General features: G+C 41.0%; 1 protein-coding gene across 1 annotated transcript in view; it reads right to left on the bottom strand.

The window, feature by feature from the left end:
* Positions 1–1,117: 1,117 nt before the first annotated feature.
* Positions 1,118–24,411, bottom strand: part of EFCAB11 (EF-hand calcium binding domain 11) — a 161,011-nt gene continuing 137,717 nt past the window's right edge. Inside the window, exon 6 of the mRNA XM_007987563.3 lies at positions 1,118–1,313. Within this exon, the coding sequence (XP_007985754.1) occupies positions 1,232–1,313 (82 nt within the window). The 3' untranslated portion in view covers positions 1,118–1,231. The remainder of the gene's footprint in view (positions 1,314–24,411) is intronic.

Below are 24,411 nucleotides of genomic sequence, written 5' to 3' on the forward strand. Positions count from 1 at the left end.
GGGGGTGTGCAGCAGAGGGCAGCTGAACAGCTCAAGGCTTGCTTCTCTGCAGTGAGACTCCCAAGCCTAGGCCACCCTAAAGGGTTCTGCAAACATGTCTCTTGCCCCCAGTACCCTTACCACTCTGCTCTTCCTCTGTATACAGCCCAAGAGGGCTTGCTTGTGTTAGCTGAATCCGGTTTCTTTGTCTTGCACAGACAGTGCTCTGGGACCACTTTACAGTGATGATTTGGACTCAGGGACATGATCTTAGAGAAGTCTTTTTTTTTTTTTTTTTAATTGAAATTTTTTTTTTTTTAGAGACAGGGTCTTGCTCTGTCATCCAGGCTGGAGTGCAACAGTGCAATCATGGCTCACTGAAGCTTCAAACTCCTGGGCTCAAATGATCCTCCCACCTCAGCCTCCCAAGTAGCTGGGACTACTAAATCCAGATAATGCCACTAAATCCAGATAATTTTTTATTATTAATTTTTGGGAAGGGATGGGGTCTCGGTACGTTACCTAGGCTGGTTTCCAATTGCTAGGCTCAAGTGATCCTCCTGCTTTGGCCTCCCAAAGTGCTAGGATTGTAGGCATGAGCCTATCTTAGAGAAGTCTTAAGCCTGTGCTTCCCAAGGCCTGGCTCATTGCTTGGAACATAGTAAGTACTCTGTATGTGTAGGTGCTATTATTTGTTCAACCAATGTCGAGCAAATGAAGGAAACTGGCACCACTGGCAGGAAAAGGCTGCCCCTCTGCAGATATTAGGAGCTGATGAGATTCAGGGACCCAAGGTGGGATGGTGAGGACAATGAGGTGAGTGAGTGGAGCACCCTAGTCTGCAGTGTGGAGAGGGTGGGGGGCGAGAAGAGTGAGGAGGAAGGGGACCACCAGTGCCATCCCCAGCCCCAGCTCTAGCAATGGCAGCCTGACTTAGGTCTGCTGGCCACACAGAAGGAGACCCCCGGCAGCAACCACCTCTAGGATTCCGAGATGCAAGTCCGTCATCAGCATCCAAAAATTATGATTAAAAGTTTAGTCAATTACTTATTGCATGCCTGTGCCAAAATATCTCCCGTAACCCATATATGTGTGTGTGTATATATACACATATACACCTACTATGTACCCACAAAAATTAAAAATTTTTAAAATGTTTAATCACAAGTCTGTAGTATAACATCATTAGTAGAGTCTGCTGACATTACAATCCATTGATCTCCCCAGAGTTACCAAAAGTATTTCACAATAGTTAGGCTTCCTTCTGTCCATAGTTCAGGGCATATTCAAAGTCTCTAAAGCTGACGTGACCATCTGAGTCTCGATCTACTTCCCTGGAAAATGAAACAAAAAGTCATTTACACATTATTCTCGTTAATACCTATGCACTGAGAGCACATTAGAATCTTTATTTATTTGCATGTCTGTGGGACAGAGGAACCTATTTTATCTACTTGAAGGCTGAGATTGATGCCTTTTTTTCATTGATAATAAATGTTTGCAAGAAAGAAAGGGTATTTATTAAAACTTACAGAAATAATATATTCCACATACTTAAAGAGATGAAGCCAAATACACAGATTATATAAGAAAAAAAGAAGTGGCTCTTTCTAATTATCTTACACACGTCTTTCTGTGATATGTCAAAAACATACGCAGGCAAGATGCAGTGGCTCACACCTGTAATCCCAGCACTTTGGGAGGCCAAGGCTGGTGGATCACCTGAGGTCAGGAGTTCCAGAGCAGCCTGGCCAACATGGTGAAATCCCGTGTCTACTAAAAATACAAAAAATTAGCCAGGCGTGGTGGCGGGCACCTGTAATCCCAGCTACTCGGGAGGCTGAGGCAGGAGAATCGCTTGAACCCGGGAGGGAGGCAGAGGTTGCAGTGAGCAGAGATCACGCCACTGCACTCCAGCCTGGGTGACAGAGCAAGACTCCATCTCAATTAAGGAAAAAAAAAAGTATGTTTGAAAGCATAACTGAGGAGTAGTGGTCTCAAGTCCTCTTTGGGGGGCATTCTAAAACAATGCCTTACAAGTAGCTCCTGTGGTTGATGCCAATCATATTTTGTTCAAACATCAAATTCGTATCAACCATGACATAGGCCTTTTTAAAGCAAAGACTGGCCCAAGCAAGAGAGCCACTAATCACTGTAATAGTTTTAAAGCAGGCTTTTAAAATATTGAATTCTAAAATAAACTTTCTGAATATTTCATGCCAAAGTCTCTGAAGTCTATAATGGTTCTGGATAGAGTGATGATAATTTTTCATTCTTTTGAAGTAGAGAAAAATCCCTACTTCTCTGCCCTAGGGCAAAACCATGTTGCAGTGTGTTCGTATAAAATGATTGCAGACTGCGGAGGCAGTCTTTATTACCTATTACTTCTTTTGGTAAAATATACATGATGATTTCATGCTACACAGAACCAAAAGTATAGTGTCAGATCTCTTCTAAGGGATTAGAAATAATCAGTATCACATTACTAACTACGGAATATAAATCATCCCTTTTATTAAATTAGATAATTGAAGATTCTTAATATTGCCTAAGTATTTTTTCCCAAGGAATTGGATTAGATAAACAGCCTTTTTTCTTTCCACTCTGAACTGGTATGGTTGAACTATAAATCTCAGACGGTGAGTTAAGTGAATAACCTAGAAAAATAATGTTTAGAATAAACTGCTTCTGATAATATTTTTTGTGTGAGTGTAGCTTATTCACTTATTGAGATGCTGAATGCTTGTAGAGAAGCGAGTCACTTTGCCTGACTTTCTCAGTAAACGACCTCATTGTTATTGTATTAACTTCTTTTTTGAGATGGAGTCTCACTGTGTCACCCAGGTTGGAGTGCAGTGGCGCGATCTCGGCACACTGCGACCTCCACACCTCTCCGGCTCAAGCAATCTTCCCACCTCAGCCTCCTGAGTAGCTAAGAACACAGGCACACAGCACCACGCCTGGCTACTTTTTGTATTTTTTTGGTAAAGATGGGGTTTCTCTATGTTGCCAGGCTGGTCTCAAACTCCTGAGCTCAAGCCATCCCCCTGCCTCGGCCTCCCAAAGTGCTGGGATTATAGGCATGAGCCACTGTGCCCCGCCTGTTCTTGTATTAAGTTCTGATTTTTCTTGCTGCCTTTGCCAGAGCTTTCCATCATCAAATGAGCATAGTATAACCAAGAACTGTTAAAACTGGAAAGTGTATTCAAAACGTGTGGGGTGGCATTTTATTCACATAATGAATGGCAGGGCATCATCATTTTACATTTATATTTCATATGAGACATGCTGAAATACTTTATGTCTTTGGACTTTTCGTCCTCGTCACATATATACAAGCAGGTCTGGTCATCTCACGGAGAGTGCAGAGGAAATTCAAGTTCAGGGCTATCATTTTAAAAGCTAACAAATACTGTTTTTCATTGCAGACAGAATCATTCTGAAGAAGGAAGGTCTCATAGCACCCACACTCCAATCACTGTGACAGAAAAGATGTGTGGTGGGTAGAATTAGTGACTGGTTGAGGAGAGGAAGGAAATGTCATCAGGTAAAAAGCCCCCTTGTTTCTGTTACAGCATTCAACCCTAACCTGAGTTTGTTCTAGTTTTGAAACTAGAATATGTTGTTTGGGTGTCATCAACAAACCCTCAGCACTAAACAACTCAGCCTCCTCACCCCCCAACCCTGACGCGAAAGAAACTGGAGGAGGGCAAGACCTTTGTCTTGTTTGCTGCTGTGGCCCCACTTCTTGCCCCACAGCAGAGGATGAATGTTGAATGAATGAATTTGTGGAATAAATGAATCTGAGGAAACAGCTGATAATATTATAGAAAATCTATTACCTTGCAGGAGGTACTAGGGGATTAAAGAAAGAAACTATCACCTCATTGTCTTCACTGAGTCTAAAAACGCTTGTGGCCTGAGGTGATGGCTCATGCCTGTAATCCCAGCACTCTGGGAGGCCCAGGCGGGTGGATCACCTGAGGTCAGGAGTTCGAGACCAGCCTGGCCAATGTGGTGAAACCGCATCTGTACTAAAAATACAATAATTAGGCAGGCATGGTGGTGCATGCCTGGAATCCCAGCTACTAGGAAGGCTGAGGCAGGAGAATTGCTTGAACCCGGGAGGTGGAGGTTGCAGTGAGCCAAGATCGTGCCATTGCACCCCAGCCTGGGTGAAAAGAGCAAAACTCAATCTCATAAATAAATAAACAAAGAAACGCCTGAGAAACACCTCAGACCCATCATTCAGGGATCCGTAAGGAACTCAATTACGGTTTCCAGGCTCAACCACATTATGCAAAGCATAGACTAGGTACAGACGAGACCACATGAGAGACAAGCTTTGGAAAATGAGGCTCAAAGCACAGGGCAGTGGAGCGGGGGAACCCCTTGAATGTCAGGCTGAACCACTTAAGAGTTCAGAAGCAGGAAACTGTGAACCAGTGCAGAACACTGGGTGCACGTGTTCTAACCCACCCCATAGTCAAAGACCACGCACTTCAATCCAGTGAAGCAGCTGCCCTTTTACCAGACACAGGGATTTAGGTATAGACACATATACAGACTTTTATCTCAGAAATGGCTTGTCAAAGGAATTAAAGTTTACGCAGTGTAAAAGAGGAGAATTAATTGTTATTAACAATAACTGCTTCTAGAAATGTAGGTCCAGTGAAATTAAAGGCTTTTTTGGTGTGTTTGTTTTTGAGATGCAAAAGGGAGACCTGGAATTGATTTTGGGAGTAGAGACTCAAAAGAGCAGAACTGGGCTGGGCGCGGTGGCTCACACCTGTAATCCCAGCACTTTGGGAGGCCGAGGTGGGCAGATCACCTGAGGTCAGGAGTTCGAGAGCAGCCTGGCCAACATGGTGAAACCCCATCTCTATTAAAAAGACAAAAATTAGATAGGCGTGGTGGCACGTGCCTGTAATCCCAGGTACTTGGGAGGCTGAGGCAGGAGAATCGCCTGAGCCTGGGAGATGGAGGCTGCAGTGAGCTGAGTTCACACTCTAGCCTGGGTGACATAGCCAGATCCCATCTCAAAAAAGAAAAAAAAAAGAGAGAGAGAGAGAGAGAACTGCTCTGTATTACTTGGTATGAACAATTTAGGGCCATCCGGGAGGAAGGAGATGACAAGCCAAGACAGGAGAGGTTACAGGCACAGGGAGATGCCATATGAGAACAGTCAGGAAATTCCCCAATGATGCGGTGACCAAAAGTCCTTCGATTGACTGTTACGTCTCCTACGTACTTCCAAATTGTTTGTATTACCTGTTCTAACCTCTCCCCTATCTTCACCAAGAAGCATGCCAGGCACACACACACCGTGGGGGATGGTGACTTTGGGGTGTCAGTGTTGAGTCAGGGGCTGAAGATTGAGTCAGAAGATGAGCTCTGTCTGAAGGTGCAGCAGAGACCAGGAAAAGCAAACAGGGAATGGCAGGATGATCCATCCACTGAATTCTTTCAGAGAAATGAGTACTCAGAGCCATAAGCCTTCTAGGAATTTGCAAGACTCTTGGGAAGTGCTTCATAATCCCCCAGGTGTAGAACGGAGGTTCCAGGCAAAACTCTATGCACTTCAAAGCACGTGAAGACCTCAGATGACACCAGGATACGTTCCAAATTTGCAGAACTCCACTCAGTCCATTCAGTTGAATTCCAACAGTTTTCAAATGTGTTGAAGTACAAATAGTTTGATTCACTGTATTAAAAAGTGGTTATAGGCCAGGCACGGTGGTGCACACCTGTAATCCCAGCACTTTAGGAGGCCGTGGCAGGTGGATCACTGGAGGTCAGGAGTTCAAGACCAGCCTGGGCAAAATGGTGAAACCCCATCTCTACTAAAAATACAAAAATTAGCCGGGCGTGGTGACACACGCCTATAATCCCAGCTACTGGGGAGACTGAGGCAGAAGAATCGGTTGAACCCAGGAGGTGGAGGTTGCAGTGAGCTGAGATCGCGCCACTGCACTCCAGCCTGGGAGACAGAGCAAGACTCCGTCTAAAAAAAAAAAAAAATAGTGGTTATAATTACTTTCATCGGCATGAATGTTAGCATTTTTCTCTCTCACATCCAGATTTGTTACACAAGATTCTAATTGCTCTTTTTGGTGGTGCTGTGCGGGCTTCAACAGCCCAGGCTGGATGCTTCCCTGACCCAGAGCTAAGAGGTCTCAACCCTGAAGGAGCCAGGGTTTTACACTGGGAGACTTTTATTAAGATTAGTAATAAAACGGTGGGAACATATTGCTCTAACACACTCTGAAGGAAAACCTAGGGTTTTTTAAATTAAAAAAATGTCAATAGCTGGCTGGGTGCAGTGGCTCAAGCCTGTAATCCCAGCACTTTGGGAGGCCGAGGTGGGCAGATCATGAGGTCAGGAGTTTGAGACCAGCCTGACCAACACAGTGAAACCCCATCTCTACTAAAAATACAAAAAATTAGCTGGGCGTGGTGGCGGGTGCCTGTAATCCCAGCTACTTGGGAGGCTGAGGCAGAAGAATCACTTGAACTCAGGAGGCGGAGGTTGCAGTGAGCCAAGATCACACCACTGGACTCCAGCTCAGGCAACAGTGCGAGACTCTGTCTCAAAAAACAAAACAAACCAAAACAAAACAAAAGTAAATAGTCAGTGTTGCTCACAAGCAGTAAATGTTCCTTGTATGAAAATGTTGACATCATAACAATTTCTTAGAATGTTCTGAAAGTGGTTATTTCTTGGAAAATCATTTTCTTGTAAAATTATTCAGGGGTACCCCATGTCCAAGTCTCCAAAGCCAGGCTTCAGACTAGAGTACTTGCTTTTACCCAAGTTACTTAAAAAAAAACTGAAAGAAAGAAAGAAAAAGGAAATGGTTTAAATTTTATTACATTAAAACAATGGAATTTTTTCTATTAAAATGATATAAAGACTACGAAAGTGATATTTTTTAAGTGGGAACAAGAATACAGAATGGTATATGCATCATCATTGCAATGTTTTCATTTTTTAATTTTAATTTTAATTAATTAATTAATTACTTTAGAGACAGAGTCTTGCTCTGTTACCCAGGCTGGAGTGCAATGGCACGATCTTGGCTCACTGCAACCTCCGCCTCCCAGGTTCAAGCGATTCTCCTGCCTCAGCCTCCCGAGTAGCTGGAATTACAGGCATGTGCCACCAGGTACGGCTAATTTTTTTGTAGTTTTAGTAGAAATGGGGTTTCGCCATGTTGACCAGGCTGGTCTCAAACTCCTGACCTCAAATGATCCACCTGTCTTGGCCTCCCATAGTGCTGGGATTATAGGCGTGAGCTATAATCTCACGCCTGTGGTCGGCCCCATAATTGCAATTTTATAAACGTTTATATTCTTTTAGGCAGAAGCTGAAGGTTATATCCTACACAGAAACTTGTCTTATGAAGATGGTAGGGTTTTGGGCAATTCTGTCTTAAGATATTCTTTAATATTACTTATATATTTTTCACCTGAAAGAATATTTTCTTTCTTTTTAATCTGAATTTTCCAAACAATTGGCCTTATTTCAAATTGTATAAATCCATAATAGCTAGAGCTGGGCTTCTCAACGTCAGCGCAACTGATATTTTGGACCAGACAATGCTCTGATAAAGCAGAGGGGGGCTGTCCTCGGCACTGCAGGACGTTTAGCGGCATCTCTGGCCTCTCTGCCTGCTAGATGTTGGTAGGACCCTCTCCCACCCCTCATGCCCAATCGTGACAGCCAAAAATGTCTCCAGAAATTGCCAAGTGTCCCTTGGGGGACACAATCACTCCAGCTGAGAACCATTGAGCTAGAGGAATCACAGTTTAAGGCAACCCTTTCGAACAGTCCAGCTAAATCTACACTTACTGATATAATTGCTTTAAAGACTTTTTCTTAAAAAAAAAAAAAAGTGATTTCAGGGTCAGCTGAGGCGCATGCGTCTCAGATCATGCAGAAGATTGTCCCAACACTCTAGGGTTTGAAATGAGCCCAGAGAAGACCCCACTGGAGAGGCAAACTCTTGCTGGTGGTAACAGGGCCTGTGCCAGACATATCTGTGATCCCAACAAAAGCACTGACAGATAGTAATTATTTTGTGTCACTGTGATAATCACATGAGATTGTGAAAGTTGACGCCGTATTTGATTCACCTGAAACATGAATGAGAAATTTAATGTGGAGGCCAAGATTTAAGTGAGAAAAGTTTTCTTAGTGGGATTTTTGGGGTGGGGGAAAAGGGAGAGAGCAGCTTTTTCTTTTTGATTCTTTATGGAATAATTTAAACCAAAGTCAAAACTGCCATTACATTAGGGACAAAGCTGTCATACTGACTGAACAGTGAAAGTAAAAATTACCCTCCAAGCAAGGGGCCCCTGCTGGGGATGAGAGGACCCGCCAATTGAAGATGTAATGATGACTCCCTCTCCCGCAAGCAGCCTTCTCTTCTGAGGAGCCCGCTGCTGCTTCCCACTGGCGTGCTTGCCTCTTTGTTGATGAGAGTCCTGCAGGGCTCTACAGCAATTCAGCTGGTAATGTGTTTATTAATTTTACCTTTTTAAAGACATGTGTTAAGAAAAGCCATTCGGATACGCAGGAAAGACTAAAGAGATATGCAGATGATTTCTGGTCTCTTCTAGGCTCCGACATGACTCTGGCAGATGCGCTGCATTCTCTTCGGTGTGTACTGGGGTCCCTCTGTGCCCATCCCACACTATGCAACCTTCTTTGACACCAGCCGCTGCTGGGAAAGCCTTGCCCGAGCCAGTAACAGTATCTTGAGCTATTTGAGACTGCTCTGATACCTGGGGTGGCACCCCCTGCCCCCTAAACATGGAAGCATGAAAAGAAGGTGTTAAGGCCCTCTTCAGGCACAGAGCAGGTAGAACTTCTTGACCAGTTTACATTCCAGCTCACTCTGCTGTTTTCTCTTTCCTTCATTGTGCATGGCTCCAGTCTCAGGCTGGTAATTAACCCTTAAAAGCCTGTGCACGAATTATTGAATCAATGTACCAAAGGAGCACAGGACTGTTGTGGAGATGTCATGCTTATGGTAGGAAAAGGCTGTTGCAATACCAGGCCTCCCCTCTGCATCCCAGACGTCCACACGTGGGTAGAACAGAGCAGGTGGCACCCCTTGACCAATGAGGCATGAGGACCAGGGGAAAATGGTTCTCCGCTTCGGTGCTTCACGTAGACAACTCTGCGGTCATTCTCTTGGCTCTTCGGAGGTTCTAGTAGGATCAAGCTCCAATCGCTCATAGTAGTAATGAGCTTGGTGACAGACACTTCCCTCATTCTCTGTTTCACAACAACCTGCCCCCTCATCAGGCTCTGCTTTCGAGAAGAACCCAGGTTAAGACACAATGGAAAGTTTATTTTGAGAGATGAAACTTCACACAGAGCATTTAAATTGCCATCAGCAATAGCACGTCATATCAGATTCTCATTCAAGTAAAAGAGATCTCGCTACTCGAAAGAGATCAGACTATTCCTCTATTTGCAAAATGCTTTTTTTTTTTTTGGAGGAAATTAAATATTGTCTTTAAGAAGAGCTCTGAAGTTTCAAGTTCCAAGCAATTAAAATGCCAGAGTTAACCAGAAAAAAAACACTGCAGCAGTCTTTTTACTGTCTAATATACATGTCTTATTAATAATATTTAGTTCGTTAATAATAAATAGTATTATTGGACTTTAAGTGCTCCTTCAGAGTGAGGACAAGGTATTCCTGAATATAAGATTCTGATAGGGTTCTTTTGGATGCAGAGGTATAGTTATGATCTGATCATAAGCAAGTGCTGGACCTGGCTGTTTAGGATGAACTGTGAAGCATAAGAGAATGTCCAGTTCAGGCCAGGAATAAAGAATGACACAAGCCAGGCAAAACGGTGGCCTCATTAGCACTCAGCTCAGCCTCCTAGCCTAACAGTTCCATGGACATTGTTGGTTTCTTCCCCAGCATCCATCCTACCTGCTCTGTGCCATGCAGCAGCTGTGTCACTGTGGGGGAACAGATCTCCACCCCAGCTCTAGAAGTGGGATCTCACTGGCCTTAAACAATGACTGTAATCCCACTCTCCTGACCACAGTGACTGGCTCGAGGATTGATTGGCTTAAGCCAGTTAACACATGTCATTCCTCCCCTGGCCACTACTGATTGGTAAAGAATTGGTACAAACATAATGAAGTCTAGGAATTTTGTTTGCAAGTTGAGAAGCTCTTTCAATGCGGACACCTGAGATGCAGAGGCAAGGCTTGCTATTGCAACAGCCTTTTCCTACCATAAGCGTGCAATTTCCACAACAGTTCTATGCTCCAATGGTACATTGATTCAATAATTTGTGCACAGGCTTTTAAGTGTTAATTACCAGCTTGAGACTGGAGCTAGAGTCAGAGAACAGCACAGTGAGCTGGAGCCTAAACAAACCATGCCTGAAGCCTCCCCTATGTCAAGACTCTTAGTCACTGACCCAATAAATTCCCTGTGTTGTTTAAGGCAGGATGAAATGGATTTTCTGCTACTTGGAAATGAAAGCATCCTGACATACAAAGGATCCTGTCTGAAATATTTTCCAAACCTTGCAGTATTTGGAACTTGATGGTCAGACAGCAGATACTCAATGAACATAGTAGTTTTGAAACGATTATTCCATTTTAAAGAAACCATAAATAATTTAGATTTCTCCTTGGATGCTAGTTCAAGATTCTGGATTATTCTCCTCAGCTCTGCATTCTAAAGAAGTAACTTGCTTGCTGTATCCAACAGAAAGTTCTGTTTATGGTGCCTTAATTGTGATTCTTAAGGCACTGAAGAGGCTATTGAGGGGACTCATATATATTTTCCCTAACAAGTGATGGAATAAATTCTCCAGTCCAAGAAAAAAGGAAAAATGGATGTAAAATACAGCCACAGCTTGCCAAAGTGATTAACCATAAATAATGACTCACTTTTTCCTATTTACTAAATTTTAAGAACGAGGAATCTCATTGACAGCTTGAAATATTTTAAAAGGGAGAAAATATAATTTCAGTATGTCATTTCAGATGATTGACTACTTGTAGACATGTGGATAAATGCAATCAACATATAGCCCAAGGCCTTGGGCTATACTTCCAGGAAATAATTTGATATTCCTTCTCTATCAAGTGTTTTAACAGAGCTGCTAATAAACGGGGATATGATCGTGTTGCTAACGTTGATTCTCTGGAAGAGAAATGGCAGTGTAAGAAAACAGCACAGATCAGACAGCTTTCAGGACAAAGTGCAAAAGTGCATCTTCGAACTAATAATAACAAATCTGTTTCCTACACTTCTGAGTCACTAAGATCTTCCATTCTTCCCCCCATGCCGTAAATGTGCAACTACCACAGGCCCACTCTGAATATGGCAGGGAGACAGTGTGGTCCAGGAGAAACCTCCCAGGAGGGAGCTCTCTGCTCAGCTAGGTTGCTGCCAAGTCCTGGGCAAGTTTCTCAACTGCTATGACTTTGAAGCTGCTCACGTGTCAAGCTGAATGGCTAGGCTAGATGATTGCTAAGATTTGGTCCAGTTCTCAATTTTGATGAATCTAAGCTGGATCTTAGTTATACAATTAGTATCTTTGTATGCAGAAAATTGGAAAATGCAACCCAACTCCTGTTAGCCATGTTTAGCCTTTTGAAAAAAAAGTAGTTTGAACCTTTGACCCTGTGGACATTTATAAGCAACCATAAGCATATATAAATGTAAAGAAAAAAGATCCTGCCATCAACAATGTGAAATATTAGTGGAGATAAAGCCATTTCTATTTCAAATATATAATCACTTCAGCTGAGATACCCAGTATCATCTTGAACTTGATTATGAGATAAAAGAAATGGGACAGAGATGGCAATCATTTAATCTCTTAAGAACAGCTATTCTGAAGAGCTTTTCACTCTATGCTCAATAGATTTCTAGCAGGTTATGATCTGGCTAGAAAGAAAGCATAATGATGAAGAAAATTATGTTTTCAATAACACAGGCTTTTTACAGTACAAGTCCTTCCACAAAGGAGGCAATAAAATGAACTCTGGCCACTTTAACAGATGGCATAATGGCTCAGTGCACAGATGTGGCCTCTCTGAAAGCAACAAGTTCATCTCCTTGACTGGAGGTTTAGGAATGAGCTGAACTTTCAAGTGTAATGTAGGAAAGATTACATACTTCCATACAAGAAAGCTGAGTATTAGTGGGTTCAGAAGCTTGGAGAGATGGACTAAAAGAATAAGGCTTAATGAGTTTCATTTTGCTAATGCAACAAATAGAGTTGAAGTTGAAATGTGAACTATAAATATCAAGCCATTTGTAAATGCCCTCCTAATTACATTGTTAGCCATTGTTTAGATGGAAGCTTGCCTTTTAAAAAGTATACTTCCTCAGAGTCAGAAAATACCAATTGTCAAATAATGCTTATTTTATTTAATAGTATAATATTTGGAGTGGGATATATTTTTAATAATATGTGATAGAAGGACTGTAGAGTTTTTTGTTTACTTTCTTTGGGAAATTTGATAAATCAAAAGTTTATCTGGGAAAATAAATATGCCATAAAATTAAAAATATTTTTAAAAATAATAATGTTATCAAAACAAAAATAAATCCTCAATTCAGTGATTAAAACAGCGTGATTATTACTCAGGAATCAATGGATAAGAACCATGTCCAGAAATATGTATATATAAGAATTCTGCAAAATTCAAACAAGGCAATTCAAACGAGTGGGGATGGTTGGCAGGAAAAGAAGCTGGGATAATTGGCTCTCCATTTGGGGATGGGTGGAGTTTGACTCCATGGCAGAGCCTGCTTTGTGTTCAACAAAATTTACTTCCCTCTCTTCCGGGGAACATAGCTAGACTACATTTCCCAGCCTCCCTTGCAATGAGATGCAACCAGGAGTCCTGGCAATGAATGTTAATAATATAATGATATGGGAACAAAGACTAGCTGTTGCTCCATCTAATTAAAAGCGTAATATTTCAAAGGCCTGTATAGGACCTTATAATCACCCTAGGGGCTGTGACATGGCCAAATCCTGAAGCCATAACTGTTATTCTCATAACAGTGTTAGCAAATACTCACCAGTAAGTGAGTAATTTACTCTGTGTATCTTGGTTGTAGAAAAATTATTTTAAAATTCTGTGAAGATAGATTTTTTTTCCATTAAATGAGAGTGCAGGAACTTATATAAAAATTAAGATTTGTTTTTAACAGCTTGTACTTTAGTTTTCAATAATCCATTTGAGAAAATAAGATTTTACATCTCAGCCCATTTCTCACTGATGCGATGTGCATCACTGAGCCACTAGGAAATTTGGCCTTAGTTCAGCATGACTATAATAAATTATTTATGTTTTCATTTACAACATGCTCCTAGCATTTAAAACCTCTGGGTCTGTGGACAATAATACATGACATAAAAAATGAATAACATTTCTTAATGAAACAATTCCCTCAAATTATCAAAAGCACTCTATTAATGGAGTCCACTCACAATAAAAAAGTCACACCAAATGGAATGACCAAAAGGGCTTTTAACAAGAGAATTTCAGTCTAAAGAGATAAAGGTTCAGAGGGCCATATACAACCATTTAGAAAATTATGAAATGCATGAGGGGTGTGAATATGGGCAAATCAATCAAATCCTGGGATTAAAACTAAGGGACTCCAAGTGAAAGTTCAGAGGGGACATTTGAGGACTCAAACCTGGAAGTGCTTCTTCATCTAACAGTTAGAATTTGTTTTCTATCCCTGCAATAATTCTCAAAGTTGGTATGGAGATGGGAGAAGAAAAAGGAACATACCGTGAGGGAGGTCTTACAAATTGCATATGACATCCTCATTCCCCGACCCTGTCCGCCTCTCTCCCTCTGCCCAGCACTAAGCATTACTCCTGAGACGGGTGACCGTTGTGCTGACTCTGGTGTGGCATTTGCTTTGTGGGTGGGGGAGGCGAAGAGTCCTCAGAGGTTTCCTGCCAGGAACAGACACTGGCTCATGAGGGGTTTCAATATAGTGTAAATCACTAAGGGACATTAGGATGTTGGGGAGCTCTTCCTACCCTTGGGAAGAAACTGCTCTCCCATAAATTGCCACACTAATACCAATTTCAGGGATTCAAATTACTGGCCCAGTCCAGCAAGACATTTTCTGCCCATTATCTAGTTTCTCCTGCCTCCAGGCAGGGCCACATCATTGATTATGGAGCATTTCAGCCACTAAAGAAGATCACGCTCATCATTAAAGACATTAAGTGTTGATCTGTGCTGGCTAAGTGACTTAAAAGGTTCGTGCCCTTCTAGTAACAACTCAAAGAGGCTATTTCAGGATATTTATTAAACAAATTAAGTATTTACATTATGCTCAAGCACAGAGGCACAGTCACCGAGTGCAGAAGTGTAAGAAGACAAAACCAAGAGAATTTATGTTGGCGAGAACGCGGCATTTTTAGTTCTTAGAAGTAGGGCTTGAGGAACCTCCAAATGCTTGAGAAAGAGACTGAACTGGGCAGGGAAAGTGTTCTGCCTCCCTCCGCCTGTCAATGGCATCCCAATGACCACCTCCTTAAAAGGGAATAAACTCCTTAAAAGTGATTAAAAACTGCAGAGACAATTTAGAAAATCTCCTTCAAGGCCTAAAGACTAAAGGAAACAGGTATATTAACCCTACAATTTTCCCCCACAATTTAAAATTTTAGGACCCGAATCATGATGACCCGGATTTTAGAAGTATTTTCTGTAGCCTACGGTATACACTCTGGTGAAGGAACCCACGTTTTCTTGAACACAGTGACAGCCCATGAATGCTGGACCATCAAAGTGACTGAGATTAGTGATCCTCCTCGCCTGCTTATGAACTTGCAGTGGGCAGAGGTCACCTATATCATGTTCACTGTGCTGTTCCCAGTATTCGGCACACAGTGGTGTTCAATAAGTATCTGCTGAATATACGAGCATGTGAACGGGAGAGTTTGGAGAAGGGAGAAAGAACTCACCACTCCATGATCTTACATCAATTGCTGTGAAAATGTTGGCACTTGTCCTTCCATCAGCATAAGAACATTAGGATCCTGCTACTTAAATGTAAGACAGATGTTTCTCCCATTGTTATAGTCTTTATAATTTTCATTTTTAATGGCCATATGCAATTTTATCAAATGGGTTTATAATAAATTATTTTTTGTTGGACTTTTGAGTCAATCCAGTCTTTTCGCTTTTATAAATGCAATACTGAACATGTTGAGTAACTATGCAGAGGCGGGTAGATCACCCGAGGTCAGGGGTTTGAGACCAGCCTGGCCAACATGGTGAAACCCTGTCTCTACTAAGAACACAAAAATTAGCCGGGCGTGGTGGCACGCACCTGCAATCCCAGCTACTCAAGAGGCTGAGGCAGAAGAATCTCTTGAACTTGAGAGGCAAATGTTGCAGTGAGCTGAGATCGCACCACTGCACTCTAGCCTGGGTGACAGAGTGAGACTCTGTCTCCAAAAAAAAAAAAAAAGAAAAAAGAAAAAAGAAATGGATTCTTGAGTTCAGTTACTCATTCACCAGGCAAACACTAAGAGCCCACTATGGTCCAGGCACAGTAGGTTCTGAAGATACATGGGTGAGCAGAAAAGACAAGAGTCCCTTTGAGCTTTTACCCAATCCTAGGAGAGAATTCTACAAGCAAAATTAAATAATTCTATTAATACAAGCAAAATAATATTACCAGTATACTAAGTGCCCTGAAAGAGTGATAGAATGTTCTAGGAGAGGGTGGGACATAGGGGCAAGAACTGGGCAGCAGGTTGGGGGATCAAGACCTGGCTGAAATCTGAGAAGCAGGGAGCTAATAAGGGAGGTATGGGAGGGGAAGAGCTCTCCAAGCAGAGGGAACAGCATGTGCAAGGTCCTTGTGGCAGGACAGAGCAAGGTACATTCAAGGAACTGAAAGAAGGCAAATGTGACCAGGCACAGAGTGAGGATGAGCATGGGGCCAAATGAGGCTGTGGGGGTGCATGGGCTGGAACTATTCAGGTCCTGGAAGTCTATGTAAGGACTTTGGTCATGATCCAAAGAGCGATGGGAAGTCATCAAAGTGCTTCAAGTAGGGGGCTGACGTGCTTGAAACAAATTTTGGAAGTTTATCTTTGCTTATTAACACCCTGCCCCAAAGGGATCCATGTCCTATCTCCAGCACCTGTGAATATGTTGTATTATGTGGGGAAGGAAAATTAGGGTTGCAGACAGAATTAAGGTTGCTGACTCTAAAATGGGGAGATTATCCTGGGTTATCTAGGTGGGGCCAATGTAATCTTCGGAGACTTTGAAAGCAGGATAGGGTGTACAAGAATCACAGGAGCCAGAGAGATGTGAAGATGCTAAACTACCAGCTTTGTGGATGGAGGAAAAAGCCATGAGCGGAAGGCAGGGGGCCTCCGGACGCTGGAAACGGTAGACATGGCTTCTTCACTTGAGCCTCCAGCAGCAATGCAGCCCTGCGGACACCTGGATTTTAGCCCAGTGATGGCCATTTTGGATTTTGGCCTCCAGAAATGTAAGATGATAAATTTGTGTTGTTTAAAGCCACCAAGCTGGTGGCAACTTGTCATAGCGGCAATAGGAATCTAATACAAAGGAGACGATCACGAATTTAGTTTTGGGTATTTAAGTTTTACAAGTCTTTGACACAAAGAACATGGACATTTGGAAGCATTATTCATCTATAGCCACTCTCCTAATAAGTAATATGATCTTTATTTAATTATTTTACCTTTCATGACTTCAGTGTTATCATATATAAAAAGAAAATAGATTTAAGGTTGGTTCCAGTTCTAAATCTCTGAGCTTATAAGCCTGGAAAGGAACAAATATGCTTTTCACTTAGATTCCTGTCAGAATTTGGCAATCAGTGGGGAAAAAGTGATATTAAAAATAGTGATCTCAACTAAAGGGGAAAAAGATTCCATTTTTAAAAAGTACCCAAAATATGAAATAACTAGAAATACCTTAATAAGAAATGTGTTGAATTTATATAAAGAAAACTACAGAATTCCTTTGAGACATATAAAAGGCTATTTGAAAACGTGCAGGGACAAGCCACGTGTGTATTCCTGGATGGGAAGACTGAACATTGTAAAGATGCCAAATCCTTCCCAATTAATTTATAGGTTGAATGCAATTTTCATCAAAACCCCAAAGGGAGTTCTTGGAACTTCACAAAAATGATTTTACCATTCATCTGGAAAATAAACAGGCAAGAAGAGCTGAGAACAAATTTGACAACAAGAAACACCAGGTTTTAGAACATATTGTAAGAACTGGGGGGAGGAGGGGGGAAGGTGTGTCCCTGGAGTAAGAATAAGGTGTCCAAGGGAATAGGACAGATGTCCTGGAAAAGTTCCCTCATATGAAAAAGGAATCAGCACAGCACAAGGTGACAAAGGCATTATATATAAATGGGGATTATTTAACAAAGGATCATGGAAAAACTGGCTATTTGGAAACAAAAATGCTTAGATCATCACCCCATGCTATATACCAAAATAAGTTCCAAACTCATTAACATGCTAGATAGTCCTAAAATTCAAACCAACCAAGAATATGAAAGCGGATATTAATCTGGTCTCTAGACAAGGAAAATTTTCTTAGTACAAAAGCAATTGAAGAAATTGTGAAGGAAAAGATCACAGATTTGAATAGATGAAAACTTAAAATCTTTGCACATCAAAAATTTTAATAAAAAAAGAAAACAATAAGCTCGAAAAACAATTGTAATAAAAATAGAAAAAAGTAAATGTTTTCACTATAGAAGAGAAAATGGGCAAATGGTATGAATAGATAATTCACAGAAAAGAGAACAGAAAAGGCTAATAAACATGTAAAAACGTTCAAGGTTAGTAGCAATTGGAGAAATAAAACAAAAAAATGAGATACTCTTTCCACCTATTAGATTCGTAAAGATTTGAAAAATAGCACTCGGCCATTGGTAAGAACAGGGAAAGAAAGGGCATACGCAGTGAGGGGAGCAGAATTTGTTTGTTACAGGAGCTGTAAAAATGATAAAATAACTTCAGACTCTCTGATACGATACCTTGATATCTAGGAACATCTCCAAAGAAGATAAAAGTGAAGACAAATTTGTTTATTGTAGGATTATTTATAAAGGAAAATGGCAAAATGAAAAGCATGGATATAAAACTCACACTCATCTTAACAAAAACAGAGAAATAGGGAAGAATCAATACCAAAATATTAATGATGATTATCTTTGGTTTGGTATGAATATGGCTGTTTGGTTTTTTTTGTTTGTTTGTTTTGTTTCCTTTCTTCAGACCTTTCTCTATTTCCAGCATATTCTATGAGGAGCATTTGTTACTTCAGCCAGATCTCCTCCCAACCATCCACCTCCCATGCCCTGCCCCACCTTCTACCCTCCACCCCCCACAAAATGCCTACGTGCTCAGCACACACCACTTCTCTATTTTGTGAGTTTCCCATTGCGTGCAGCTGATAGCTTAGGGAAAATTCATGCTTGATAAAATCATCTTGCGAGTGATGGCCAACCAAGGAAAACCATTTCACACTTAGGGAGTTTACATAACGTGAGTTTATAAGAAAGGAATGAAAGAAAAGATGTTACGGGCAGAACTTTCAGAGAAAAAACCGTGCTTGACTTTGCGGAGAAGGAATGCAGTTCCAGGGTGCCCGGTGTCTGCGTGCATTCCTCGGCTGCCGCTCTCTTTCAGTGACTACATGGTCTGACTATTTGACTGGTTTGACACTCTTTAGTAATAAATATATCCCCATATGGAAGTTTTACTGAAAATAGCTCCCTGGGGGGAGAAAAAAAAAAACTAACCTTTTTTTTTTTTTTCCACTTTGAATTGAACCACAGGTATAAAATAACTCTGAACTTGGTGTTCAGTGCTACAACCTCTAGAGCACTGTACAGAACAAATGCCCTGAAGTGAGAACTTTTCATGTCTTCTTTTCTTCCCCTCTTTGCTTTTCTGTCCCTCGCTGAAGTGAGCTATGGTGAGGGCTTCAGACCTGCCGCCTGCCAGCAACACAGGGTCTGGTCCACTGGGAGAAAGGGCTCTACTGACCTGCCCTCGATGCTTCCAGAGTCCAAGCCTCTCCCCAGAACAACAACACGTAGTCTTTTTTCCTTCAAGGGACTTTAAAAGTCACCCAGCAGGCTGGGCACGGTGGCTCATGCCTATAATCCCAGCACTTTGGGAGGACGAGGCGGGCAGATCACCTGAGGTTGGGAGTTCCAGAGCAGCCTGACCAACATGGAGAAACGCCCTCTCTACTAAAAATAGAAAATTAGCTGGGTGTGGTGGCACATGCCTGTAATCCCAGCTACTTGGGAGGCTGAGGCAGGAGAATAGCTTGAACCCGGGACGTGGAGGCTGTGGTGAGTGGAGATCAGGCCATTGCACTCCAGCCTGGACAATAAGAGTGAAACTGTTTCAAAAAAAAAATCACCCAGCCCCACTCTTTCATTTTACAGATGGGGAAACAGAGGCTTAGATGCACGAAGCTGCTTTCTTACCTAGCATAGCAGAGCAGGTCTCTGGATTCATGGCACAGTCCTATGCCCAGCTAATAACTCTGGGCTTTTGGAGATTTTGAGGGTCTTTGCCAAAAACCCAGGTTGGTCCCATTGGACACAGAAAGAAACACCAATTTGTAATACACTGCCATCTCAAAGCTGTGTACACACTGCAAGCAGTACCAGGGACAAGACACTGGGCCTCCCCATTTCAATTGCTTGATCATTTCCAGCTTATGTGGGAATATGGGATAAACTCTAGGATTAGGATGACTTTGGTGTGCAGTTAGCCTAAAGCTTTTCACAGCCATGCAGAATTAGGGGCTCAATAAGACATGAAGATCTACCCTTGGAATATGCGGCAATTATGACATCACAATGAACATCCTCCCCAGGGCCCCACAGAATAGCCCAAGAGAACATCCCAACAATTTGGGGGTGGGAAAAGAAGGCACAAAAACATTTCAAAATATTAGTGTTTCAAAAATGATGTCACAAGTGTGCATGTAAAAAATTTGTTTAAGTTCTTAGTTAGGTTTTCCCCCCAAGGATGCTGGGTTGGGCTTAAGAAAAAAGTCTTTCACAAAACCTGAGTTTAATAGGAGCATGGGTATCATAATTGGAGGAATTTCATTATGAAATCCTTTTTTTTTCCCCCAAGATGGAGTCTTGTTCTGTCACCCAGGCTGGAGTGCAGTGGCACAATCTCGGCTCACTGCAACCTCCGCCTCCCGGGTTCAAGCAATTTTCCTGCTTCAGGCTCCTGAGTAGCTAGGATTACAGGTGCGCACCACTATGCCCAGCTAATTTTTGTATTTTTAGTAGAGAAGGGGTTTCACCATGTTGGCCAGGATGGTCTCGAACTCCTGACCTCATAATCTACCCGCCTCAGCCTCCCAAAGTGCTGGGAGGCGTGAGTCATCGTGCCCCGCCAAAACCCTTTCTAATTAGTACTATATAAATTGCTGTAAATTTGAGTTTTGGGCAATGGTGAGGAAATAAGCTGATGGAGGAAAGTGAGTCCTCCTGGAACATCCTAAAGATTAGAGTTTTGACTCATTTGTCGGGTTCAACTGGAAAAATAAAAATCAAGAAGAAAAGAATTTTAGCATTTTTTCCTATTTTTGTGAATAATGTCATTGGTATTGTGGTAGACATTATGCTGAATCTGTATATAGCTTTGGGTAGTACTGACATTTTCACAATATTAATCCTTCCAATCCATGAGCATGGTATATCTATTTTTTGTGTGTCCTCTTCAATTTCTCTTACCAGTGTTTTATAGTTTTCCTTGTAGAGATTTTTTATTTCTTTGATTACATTTCTTCCTAGGTATTTTATACTTTTTTTGTAGCTATTGCAAATGGAATTGCTTTTTTGATTTCCTTTCAGTTTGTTCACTGTTGGCATATATAAATGGTACTGATTTCTGTAAGTTGATTTTGTATCATATAACTTCACTTAATTCATTTATCAGTTCTAATAGTTTTTTGGTGGAGTCTTTAGGTTTTTCTAAATATGTTGCTAGCAAACAAGGATAATTTGACTTCTTCCTTTAGGAACATGACGAAGTACCAACAACTCCTTAAAAAGAAAATCTTTGAAACATTAGAGCAAAAGATAAAAAATTTGTGAACTAACAAGAAAAGTAACCATAAAAGAAATATGTTCTTCTCATAATACAGTTAATTCACTCCTAACACACTTTGCTGGCCCTCACAATTACTTGCATGTTAAAAGGTTTAAAAGGGAATTTTATAAAATAAAGTATCTATTCCTAATCTTTAACTTTTGAAAACTAAACAAAGCAAAACCCTTAGTGGAGATACAGATATTAGTGGCATGTTTCCTAAAGCAAACTCAAAACAGAGATACTCTTTATCTTACATTTTATTTAATAAACTAGAAGAGGGTCTTGCCATGGTGAAAAGGCAAGAAAAACAAATAAGAAAAATTAATAGGAAAGAAACATCATTAATTGCTACAGCTGCGATTATATAACCCAGAAAACTCAAAGGAATCTACTAAGAATTTTAGAAGTAAAATAATGCAAGGATAATTATTATATAAAACATGCTCTAAAAATAATAACATTCCTTTTCAACAACAACTATCAAACTTTTTGTTTCAAAATTAGATTTCTCTTACAAGGAAAAAATACATCTGTATTTAATACACATTCATTGAGTACCCACTTGGTAATTAAAGTGGAATATATCAGTCCAATAATAAAACTATAAACATTTTATAAAAGAAAAAAGAAAAATAGGCAATACTTCAAGGTAATTTGTAGATTTAATACATTTCTAAATAAAATAATAATAGGATATTTTAGTATGTAAGAATTCTGAAGTTCATATCAGAGATTAACTGGGACAATAAGGGGCAGCTTAAGAGAGATCAGAATGTATCAAAAAGCAACCTACATTAAAAGAAATAGGAGCAGTGACTAACACCTGTAATCCTAGTGCTTTGGGAGGCCAAGGTGGGAGGACTGCTTGAGGTCAGGAGTTTGAGACCAGCCAAAAACTGGGCAACATAGTGAGACCCTGTCTCTACAAAAAATAAAAAATAAAAAAATTAGCTGGATATGTACCTGTAGTCCTAGCTACTCAGAAGGCTCAGATAGGAGGTCTTTCACTTGAGTCCAGGAGTTCTGGATAACAGTGAGCTATGATCATACCACTGCATTCTAGCCTGGGTGATACAGCTGAGACTCCTTCTTAAAAAAAAAAAATTATAAATATAAACTTAGATCCTTACTTTATACTATAAAACAGAATAAAGACATTGTAAATAAAAATTTAACATACAATATCCCAAAGGTAGATAAAAATAATAATATATTTATCCCAGGTAGGTATTTACAGTCACTATTTAAAACACACAAGAAAATTACAAGTAAATTGCAGTTGCCAGGCCAGGCGTAGGCGTGGTGGCTCATGCTTGTAATCCCAGCACTTTGGGAGGCTGAGGCCGGTGGGTCACTTGAGGTCAGGAGTTCTGAGACCAGCCTGGCCAACATGGCGAAACCCCGACTCTACTAAAAATACAAAAATTAGCCGGGTGTTGTGGAAGGTGCCTGTAGTCCCAGCTACTCAGGAGGCTGTGGCAGAAGAAGAGCTTGAACCCGGGAGGCAGAGGTTTCAGTGAGCTGAGATCACGCCACTGTACTCCAGCCTGGGTGACAGAGTGAGACTCTGTCTCAAAAAAGAAAAAAGAAATTGCAGTTGGGGTAGGGAGTAAACCAAGATAAAAGGTAAATATGGATATGAAATTGTGATAAATAATATATGTAAATGTTGACATCTAAAATATATGAAAAGCTCTTATAACTCTATAAGAATAATTCAAAATTACCAATGACAAACGGTTAAAAGTTACAGAAGGAAAAATATTTTAAATACCAAATTTAAGTAAATGTTCAACTTGCCAGGTAAGTGAAATGAAATAAAGCTGCAATGTCACACTTTACACTCACCAAAATAGCCAGTAAAGACAAGTGAGAAAGACCAGAGTTGGCAAGCCTCCAGGGAACAACATACTATGATTCAGTGATAGTGTTTCAAATTCTTTGGAAGACAGACAACAAGTAGAACTACAAAAGAAAGAAACAAGAGGGAAAGAGGAGGTACGGAGAAGAAGGGAAGGAAGGAGGGAGGAAGGGAGGGAAGAAGGAAAGAAGAAAAGATTATGTTTTTGACCCATTCATCTTATTTCTGAAAATGTATCCAAAGAAAATATACTTTAAAATTTTCTGCTCTTCAACAAACACAGGTGAGGCAATGAACAGACAAGCTACAGCCTAGAAGAAAAATCTTTGCAAAGTACATACCTGATAAAGCAATATGTAAAGAACTCTCAAAACTCAATGATAAAGCAAACACCACGGTAAAAAACAGGTGAGAGATTTGAACAGACACTTCACTAAAGAAGATATGATGGAAAATACGCACATGAAAAGATATTCAATGTCATTGGTCATTACAAAAATACTGACTAAAACCAGAGTGAGAGACACCACTACAGGCCTATAAGAATGGCTAAATTTACAAAGATAGAGTGTTAGTGAGGACGCAGAGCACCTGGAATTCTCCTTCACTGCTGGTAGAAATGAAAACAGGTACAGCCACTTAGGAAAAAATTGGCAGTTTTGTAAAAAAACTAGACATATAATACATCTACCATACGGTCCAGCCATTCTACCCCTAGCTACATATCCAAGGGAAAAGAAAGCACGTATCTATTCGGACTTGCAAACCAATGTTCACAGCAGCTTTATTTGTTTAATGGCCCCAAACTGGAAACAAACCCAACCTCCATCAACATGGTACATTGTTACAATGTACTCAGCAATGGAAAAGGAATGAACTCTTGATACATGGTATCCCATGGATAAATCTCAAAGTAATTACACAGGGTCAAAGAAGCCAGACCAAAACAAGTACATAATTATATGATTCCATTTATATAATATTGTAGAAAATGAAAACTAATTTGCAGTGTCAGAAAGTAGTTCAGTGGTTATCTGAGAAGGGGGAAGGGGGAACAGGGAGGTGGGAAGGGGTAGGAGGGTGGGAGGAACTGCAAAGGGATACAAAGAAACTTTCTATTTTTTTTTTTTCTTCCTGGAGACAGGGTCTCACTTTGTCACCCAGGCTGGACTGCCGTTGCATGATCATAGCTCACTACAGCCTAAAACTCCTGGGTTCAAGCGATCCTCCCTGGTCAGCCTCCAGAGTAGCTGGGACTACAGGGGAATGCCACCATGTCCAGCTAATTACAAAAAAAAAAAATCCATTTTTTTTTAGAGACGGGGTCTTGCTTTGTTGCCCAGGCTGGTCTTGAAGTCCTGGCCTCAAGCAGTCCTCTTGCCTTGGTCTCCCAA

The sequence above is a fragment of the Chlorocebus sabaeus genome, chromosome 24, assembly GCF_047675955.1.
Source record: "Chlorocebus sabaeus isolate Y175 chromosome 24, mChlSab1.0.hap1, whole genome shotgun sequence".
In the NCBI taxonomy this organism is placed as follows: domain Eukaryota; kingdom Metazoa; phylum Chordata; class Mammalia; order Primates; family Cercopithecidae; genus Chlorocebus; species Chlorocebus sabaeus.